Source organism: Cryptomeria japonica, chromosome 4, assembly GCF_030272615.1.
Source record: "Cryptomeria japonica chromosome 4, Sugi_1.0, whole genome shotgun sequence".
In the NCBI taxonomy this organism is placed as follows: Eukaryota; Viridiplantae; Streptophyta; class Pinopsida; order Cupressales; family Cupressaceae; genus Cryptomeria; species Cryptomeria japonica.
Genome location: NC_081408.1, coordinates 188653244 through 188662719, shown reverse-complemented (window position 1 = coordinate 188662719; position 9476 = coordinate 188653244). Strand labels below are relative to the sequence as shown.

Genomic DNA, 9476 nt, shown 5'->3' with positions numbered 1-9476 from the left:
AATATCAAATTGTTTTCATAAGGATTATAATTTAAAATGTATACAATAATGTCCTCACCTAATATTAGCTATGCCTCCATTTTCACCTAATATACTATCGGGCAAGGAAAAAATTACATTATGGAAGGCAACCAAACAACTATTAATATGCATGAATAAAACAATAGCCTTAACATCCCATAAGTAGTTCATATAAAAATCTATTTACCAAATGAACTTCCTTGCTTCCTCCACACAATATTATTAAAATAAAAATAAATAACATATATACTTATCTCTACCTCTCTATCCCTCTATAATAGTGCTACATATATCTCTATTTATCTCCATCTCTCTTTTTCTCTTTCTCTTTTATCTATGATCTATGAATCTTCTTTATCTGTATCTTTCTATTTTTATTTTAACTCTCCCTCTACTTCTCTTTATCTGTTTCTCTCTTTCTTCATCTCAAGTTATCTCTTTTGCAAACTACTATCTTCAAAATAATTTAAATTTATATAGTTTAAATTTATATTTCCTATCCCTCATGTTTAAAAAAAAAAATGGATTTGTTTGAGAAGTTTTAGGAATTTTCAAGCAAATGCAATTGGCAGGTGTAAAACCAAACTAGGCAAACTTTTGTCAGCATCCTCCCTCCTGTGCGAAAATGGGAGCATTGGAACAGGGTATAGACATCGATCAAGGTTAGAGGAATTTTGTCAGATGTTATAGTTGCAACTGCCCTGTTAGATATGTATGCAAAACGTAGAAGCATATACAAGGCAAGCGAACTGCTTAAAATAATGCTCGAAGAGATGCCATCTCATGGAACGCCACAATTGCAGGATATGCAAAATGTGGAAGCATAGATAAGGCACGCGAACTGTTTAACAGAATGCGTCTAAGGAATGTATTCTCATGGAATGCCCTGATTGCAGGATATTTACAAAATGGATTTGCTGAAAAGGCTTTAGAAACTTTCAAGCATTTGCTGAAAAGGCTTTAGAAACTTTCAAGCAAATGCAATTGGCAGTTGTACTCCAAACTTTGCAACCTTTGCCAGCATCATCGCAGCCTGTGCCAAATGGGAAGCTTTGGAACAGGGTTTGGACATCTATCAAAGCATAAAGGATAGAGGAATTTTGTCAGATGATGTAGTTGCAACTGGTCTGGTAGGAAGCGTGCAAAATGTGGAAGCAAAGATAATGCACGCGAATTGTTTTACAAAATGCCTAAAAAAATTGTGCTTTCATGGAATGCCATGATTGCAGAATATGTATGCAGAGAATGGATTTGTGACACGGTTTAAACGGAAAATTTAAAACTGACTGTTGTAAAGCCAGCATCCTCCCCACCTCTGCCAAAATGGGAGCTTTGGAGCAGGGCATAGATGTCCATCAAAGCATAGTGGAAGGGATTTTTTTTGATATAATAGTTGGAAATGCTCCGGTAGACATGCATGGAAATTTTGATGGCATAGACGAGGCACGTGAACTGTCTGATAAAATGCCTCGAAATGTTGTCTCACGGAATGCGATGATTGCATCATGAACACAAAATGGATTTTGCAAGGATGATCTCAAAAAACTTTGAATTAATGATGCACTCTGGAATATATCCTGACATTACAAGCATTGCATGTGTTCTATGTGCATGGAGCCATGAAGGTTGAGTGGATTAGGGGCTGTACATGATTCAATCAAAGTAACCCTTATTGCATTACACTTACAAATGATCATTATGTATGCATGGTTAACCTTCTTGCCCATGCTACTATCTTGAGGACACTCTAAACTTTATCATTAAGATGCCAAATGCCAATTAAAGCTGTGGTGGTTGTGTGGATGTGTTTTCGTGGGTTTGCAAGTCACATATGAATATATGCTTAGGAGTATTCACAGCGACGGTGCTTTTAGATTTTGATCTTAAAGATGGTCTCACGTATGTTCTTCTCTCAAACATCTACGCAGAACTGGGTAGATGGTGCGAGGTTCAAATGGTAAGGAGATTGATGAGAGATTAAGGAATTAAAATGATCCTTGGATTTAGTTGGATTTTGGGCCATAAAATGGCACGTGCTTTTTTTGGCCGTAGACAGATCACATCCACACAGATAGGAGATCTATGCGAAGTTGGAGAAATTGGCTTTGGAGATGAAGGAAGCAGGTATTTTGCAAATTCACGACAATTGCTTAGTGATGTGGAAAAGAAAGAAAAGTAATTATTTTTCTATCCTCATAGTGAAAAGTTGTAGACGACTTCTAGAATATAACTATTGTAGTTGTTAAAAAAATATGTATTGATTGTCACACTGTAATGAAATTCATCTCCACGATTATGGCAAAAGAAATTACCGTGAGAGATGTGAATTGTTTCCATTATTTCAAATATGGAGAATGTTATCGTGGAGATTATTCATACGCTAAATGATCTAAAATATAGACTCGTACTATTATAATGTATCCCATGTCAGACCTGTCCTAATATTGAAGGAGCAAGGTTTTATTTTCAGTTTCTAGAAAGTTCTTTTGGTTTTGTTTTTGTTTTGAGTATTTGGAAATCTAGATTATGATGTTTGCTTCTAAAAATTAGACGCACAGATTGCAATGGAGATAGCTACATATATACGCTATTGAGATATTTGTCAAAGACTTATTTTATGATACTATGGGCATTTAAATGAATTGTTATTATTACATATGTATAAAATAAAAAGTTGGAGGAGATGGAGTAAATCTAAAAAACAAACGTTGAGGAACATTTTAAGTAAATAAAAAGATAGGCTAATTTTGTATGGTTCTTTTGTTTGGACTAATTGTACTATCTTTTGTCTATGTTAGATCAACCATATAATTACACTTTCTAGATTCAATATGTAATTTTATTTAAGTGTATGACTCAAAATTACCTTTGTCATTTTATATAATTCTTTTGTTTTGATTAATTGTATTATCTTTTGCCTATGTTAAATTAACCATTTAATTACACATTCTAGTTTCAATATGTAAATTTATATGATAATTTGGCACACACTATATGGATGCTGACAAAGTTTGCAGAGTCTAGCTTTACACCTGCCAATTGCATTTGCTTGAAAGTTTCTAAAGCCTTTTTAAAACATGCACACACATTTCTTTGAAGCATTTTGTTAAACAGTTCACGTGTCTGATCCATGCTTCCACATTTTGGATATCCTACATTCATGGCATTCCATGAGATGACATCTCTGAGGCATTCTGTCAAACAGTTCATGTGCCTTTTCTATGCTTCCACATTTTGCATAGATGTCTTCTAGGGCAGTTGCAACTACAACATCTGACAAAATTCCTGTCCTTTATCCTTTGATGGATGTCATACCTTGTTCTAAAGCTCCCATTTTGGCACAAGCAGGGAGGATGCTGGTAAATGTTGCAGAGTCTTCCTCTAATCCTGCCAATTGCATTTGCTTGAAACTTTCTAAAGCCTTTAAAACAAATCCATTTTGTGTATATTCTGCAATCATGGCATTTTATGAGATGATATCTTTCTGATGCCTTGTCTACACTTCCACACTTTGCATACATGTCTACCAGAGGATTTCCAACTACAACATCTGACAAAATTCTTGTATGCTTTATGCTTATATGGATATCTATACCCTATTTCAAAGTTCCCATTTTGGCACAGGCTGGGAGTACCCTGACAAATGTAATCTGGGCAGGAACTGGAACAGTGAGTTTGAGTTTGGTTTGATGTATGCGTGGGAGCTAGGCGGCTAACTGGTGAATGTAATGGTTAGCGAGATGACTTAGGTGAGTAGAAACAGGCATTGGCAAAAGGAATGGATTAAGGGGACCTCACATGTGCCACCTGAACAGACAAGACTAAGAGTATGTAAAATAAGCCTACCCTTCCAGGAATTCCAATAATTGGTAAAAGGCCTCCACAACTCTTCCTTCTTTGCCCATCACTAGCATTGCTTTCTTTCCTTGCAAGTTTCCTTCAATTATGCGGAAGAAACTTTTGGCTAAGTTCTTTTGATAGTCATATGGACATGTATTTACCACATATATATGTACCACTTTTCTCTCCTCATCAATCTCCTCAGCATAGCACAAAAGAGCATTGAAATCACACTCATCTAGAATCTTGTCTACATCAGGTAGCTCCTCCACCTCCCTAACCGCAAGATCAGGAAATTCCAAAGAGTTTACAATTGGCTTCACCAGCCGGATCACTCTGCCTTGTATCCAGATCTTCCTTGGACAACCCTACAAATCGTATTGTTCACAAAACATTCAGTTATAAACATGAACATTAACATAAAGGGAAAAACTCTGAACCTGTAAAAGTTTTTGATACCTTCACCTGTATAGACTGAATACAAGGTTTCAGAGCTGATATGGTGTCACATTTGAGCTCCAGTTCTTCCAATCGTTCCACTTTCTCTAAACTCTGTATACCTGGCACCTTCCAGCAGGTTTGCACGATCAGTACCTTCAATGACTTTGAGTGCTCCAAACCTTCCATTTTCTCAATTTTGGGGCAATTTCTTATTCTAAATTCTTTTAGTGAAACCAAATCAGCAAAGCTTGAAAGTTCTTCTATGTGCAGACAATCGCATATTGTCAGAACCTCAAGGTTTACCAGATCTTTAATACACGTGATGTTCTTCAGCAAATTGCAAGAGTATATTTCTAGAATTTTGAGCGACACTGGCAGCGTCTCTATCTCCACGAAGTAGTGATTCATCCTAACCACGAATGTTTCAAGGATGGGAAAAGTCTCATTGGAAATTGATATCGTGGAGAATTGTTTGCAGTCTTCGATGTCAGGTTCCTTTAGCGTTTTAAGTGAGGAAGCAGCCCTGGCATTAGAATCAATTTTACTTCTGGAACTTAAAATTTCAATGCTCTTCAAAGAGGATGAGTTTACAAGAGAAGTTTGAAAGCTTTTCCATACCAGAGTCTCAATTGTTAGCAAATCTAACTTGCTCAGTTTGCTGATGTTTGTCGGTACAGCTCTTAACTTGATACAACCTTGTAGATATAATTTAGTCAATGACTCCTGATATATGATTTGATGAGGTAAATCTTCCAATTCCTTGCAATCACTAAGGTTCAAAACCTTGAGCTTCCTGATGTTTTCCATGATATCTGATCTCAATTCAAGCTTTGCACAGCCTGACAAATTTAGATCTTCTAGGTTTATCAACTGTTTGAAAGAATCTGGTAATGTTCTCAACTGGATGCAAGATTTCAGATTTATATTCTGCAAGCAAATTAAATTGCCAAAACCAGTAGGTAGTGAAAAAAGCATTTTACAATTTGACAAATTTAAAGACATCAGGTTTGTTAGCTGCTTGAGAGAATCTGGCAATGTGTTCAACTGGATGCAAGAGCCAATATTTATACTCTGCAATCTTATTAGATTGCCAAAGCTAACAGGTAATGAAGATAGCATTTCACAACCTGATAAATTTAGAAATTCCAGGTATATCAGTTGACTAAAAGAATCAGGCAAGGTGCTCAACTTTTTGCAGTTCCCCAGACTTACATTCCGCAAGCTTGTTAAATTGCCAAAACCAACAGGTAGTGAACAGAGCATTTCACAACCTGTTAAATTTAAAACTTGTAGGTGTATCAGCTGACTGAAAGAATCAGGCAATGTGCTCAGCTGTTTGCAATACCACAAATCTACATTCCACAAGCTTATTAAATTGCCAAAATCAATAGGTAGTGAAGATAGCATTTGACAACTTATCATATTTAGATCTTTCAGGTGTATCAGCTGATTGAAAGAATCAGGCAAAATATTCAACTGCTCACAATTCCGCAGTTCTATTTTCTTCAAACTTATTAAATTGCCAAAAGCAGTAGGTAGCGATGATAGCACTGGAGAATATAATCGCACATACTCCAGTGATTGGAGGTCACAGAGCTCTTCTGGCAAACTGCTACCATGAAAGTAAACGACAAGCCTTTTCAGATACTGAAGACTTCTTATTGAGCTTGGAAGCCATTGCAATTTTTGGCAACCCAGTAAAATAAGCTCTCTCAATTGCAAAGGAGGCTACAGGCAACCATTATTATAGTCAATTGACTCAATTCAATTCAGAAAAGCCTTACCTATAATAAGTTTTGAAGCAATTTTATTGAACCACGAAAGCAAAATACTTACTTCTACATTGTCCTTCCACAGTTCTTCCAACTCATCAGCTTTATGAAGCTCTAAAACACTTAAATTTTTTAATGTAAGCCATGATGGGAGACTCCTTAAGGGAAAACCTTCCCAGCGAAGCCACACAAGATCTTCTGATAATGGTGCAAATTCTTCTGTAAACTCATTTCCTTTGACAGAAAGAATTTGCAATCCATTGGAGAATCTAAGGCGTTTAGATGATCTTCTTGATATTCCCATGAACTGAAGTCTGTACTCTTTGAATGCCACAAAAGAATCCGCAGGTTGTATCCCTCGAAGCAACTTTATTTTCTGAATAAAATAATCAGACATACAGAGTGTTTTAATCAAATTCCCTCAAAACAGAGGCAGACAGAAACACAAACTTGTTTTTAATGTTATCACTTATCAGTGGTTAACGAAAACAAGCAATATAAGAAATCAGCCCTCTATTAACAACATGAAATTTTTATAGTCCATGATAAACTCCTCTGGTATACTTCTGGATTTCATAATGTGAACAATTTTCTATCTGCAACATTGATGATGAAAATTGTTCACATAATCAAATCCAGAAATATACCTAAGGTAAGGTAATTGATCAGCCCTCTATTTATCTGATTATTTGCATCTACCAAAAACACAGAATAGGCTGCCAATACTAATCTCACCATGGAATGTTTCTTCATGTTAACAATCTGCTCTGTAAACCATACCCGATATGGTGAGTGTCTGCTTGCAATCTCTCTTCCTATATCCCTAAGGTGATCATGCATCCTTATTCTTTTGTCCCCATCGAACAGCTCCACAAGACACTTATTCAGGAGTGTTTCTATACCATGCAGGCCACTCCAACCCGATCCATCCCACACTGCTACAGCCTTGCTTTTCTTTTCTCCAATGAGAAAACAAGCTACATCCAAGAACATCTCTCTCTCTTCTTCATCGAGTGCATCGTAGCTAACTTGCAGCCTTTCTTTGATTTCGCCAGGCAATATTCTTAAGATCTTATTTAATTGGGATTTCCAGTAATCTCTAGACTTTTTCCCATATAACTGTGCCCCCAATACCTTCAGTGACAAAGGCAAGCTATTGCACGCCTTTAAGAATTTCTGGACCAGAACTTCAAATCCAGGAGGTGGAAAGGGCTGCAAGAAAGTATGCCAGCAGAACAACTGACCAGCATGTGGCATGCTAAGTCCTGGCATTTTATAAATGCTGGAGATACCCCATGATTTAAGGACACCCAATTCCCGGGTTGTTACAATAACCATACTTTGGGATCCAAGGTTGTCTTTATTGGGTAACAGAGCATTTAGTTGGTCGATGTGATCAACGTCATCTAACACTATGAGCGCTCGATGAGAGCTCAGACGATTTGCAAGAATGATCTTGCCTTCGTCTACACTGTCGAATGGCAAATCATGGACACCAAGATCAGCCAGAAGCTTTTTCTGCTTGTCAGACAGAGCATTTCTGGATGCTGCATCTCGCACATCGAAAACGAAACTGCATCTCTCAAAAGAGGAAAAGTTCCTGTTGAACAGCTCTTTGGCCAATGTGGTTTTACCACTACCTCCTATGCCTGCGATCCCCATGATTTTTACTTTCTCTTCTCCTGCAACTGATTCGAAGCCTTGTATCAGCTCATCCAATCCAAGTGGATGTTCGGCTACCCATAATGGAACTTTTTTCATGATTTGAAATGTACAATTCACAATATTCTTCAAAACTGTGGCCTCATCCCTAAACATTTTCAAACGAAAACAAAAATTAAAACAGGACACACTATACTGCTTAAATAGTATTTCAAAAATGAAATAAAAGTAATACATGTTTCAATCCATGTTTAAGATCATATTCAATTATTCATCATGAAAAAGAGAAAAATGAAAATTAATACATACTTGTTATTATTGATGGTGTACCCTGATATGAATGAACTGTCACGGAGTGCCCTTCTCCACACATTAAGCTTTTCTGGTGTGTATCTGCCCTTCTTTTCATGCTCTGAAAATGCATCAGCATATTTTCCTTTTCCTGACTCAATCCATCTGAGATCAGAGGGCTCAATATGATAGAAAATGGGAATAATTGTTGCACCAGTTTTGAGCATGGAAGATAGCTCAGCCAAACACCATGGGGATTGGGCATACGTCGGAGAAAAAATGGCAATTTGAAGGGTAGCACTAGCTATAGCGTGTTGTATTTCTGCTGGAATAGAATCACCAGCCTCAAGGGCTTCCAGATCTAGAAATACATGCAGTCCAATGGAATGAAGTTTATGGTAGATGGTGGTGGCCAATGTGTGTTTCACATCACGTCCACAGTGATTAATAAAAACGTCCCAAGGCTCTGTAGATTTAGGTGCTGAATAAGGTGCAAGCTCATCAAAAATGTTTTCTAATTGAGATTGATTTTGCCTGGCTACGGAAGAGGATGCCATTTCCATTAAATTGAACTGAACGGAACTAAGATAGATGAAATAAAAAAGCTGTCTTGGAGATTTAACGGGAGTCAGGGATTGAATCAGCAGCGGGATACACACAACTACCATAAACACATGTAATCTTCTGTTATCTGTTTGAAAATAACAAATTTCTCAGACATTTTCAGTAGCGTCAAGTTTACGCAAAAATATCGGACTCTGAATGACGCCAAAATTGACTTTCATGTGGGCGGCGCGAAACTCGGGCAACGAGAATAGACTTGTATTTTAATTAGCGTGAGGTTTCATTCCAAAATCTGTCTCACGCCGCAAAATTAGACTCTGCTTTGGTAAACTTCCCAAAAATACACGCTGGTACATACAAGTTGGAAATTGAATGCATTTTCAATTAGAAAAGTGATTTATTAATTACTAATTACTAATTACTAATCAATGTGAAAAACTTGCAGCGGTAAAACAATATCAAAATTTATCATAAATTCATTAGTGAATAACTTCCCCTTTTCGCTTCGTGTTTCATTTAATTTAGTGAACAAGTTGTAGCCGTAAATGGAGAAATAAATGCATATCATGTAAAAAAATTGATTTGCAATATCTTATTGAATTAAAATTTGATCTTGTTTGATCTCTTCTAAGATATTGTACTGCATAGCCGCCTCAGAATGTGTTGGTGGCTTGGAGACTCTATAAATACATCAATCTGTATATACAATGTATTTCTCGACAAATATTCATCCACCACTTGGAGCACACTGGTTTGACGGATTAAAGGAAACACAAATATCAACAGTGAGTACTCTTCAGACAATATATGAAATTAAACTAACTAGAAATTGACTTTCAGAATTGCTTTGTATTCAAATATTTAAATTTCATTAGTAAACAATAA

The 9476-nt window shown here is 36.6% G+C and overlaps 2 protein-coding genes across 2 annotated transcripts in view; one reads left to right on the top strand and one right to left on the bottom strand.

Moving 5' to 3' along the window:
• Positions 1 to 3037: 3037 nt before the first annotated feature.
• On the bottom strand, positions 3038 to 8805 carry LOC131028093 (disease resistance protein TAO1). Its single transcript, XM_057958318.2, has 5 exons — positions 8046 to 8805; positions 6810 to 7884; positions 6139 to 6450; positions 4321 to 6030; positions 3038 to 4229 (listed from the first exon to the last, which is right to left on the bottom strand). The coding sequence occupies exons 1-5, from the start codon at positions 8693 to 8695 to the stop codon at positions 3864 to 3866; spliced, it is 4113 nt and encodes a 1370-aa protein (XP_057814301.2). The 5' UTR covers positions 8696 to 8805; the 3' UTR covers positions 3038 to 3863.
• Positions 8790 to 9476, top strand: part of LOC131875011 (sugar transporter ERD6-like 4) — a 40274-nt gene continuing 39587 nt past the window's right edge. The window contains exon 1 of the mRNA XM_059219011.1: positions 8790 to 8849. Coding sequence (XP_059074994.1) covers positions 8790 to 8849 — 60 coding nt within the window. The remainder of the gene's footprint in view (positions 8850 to 9476) is intronic.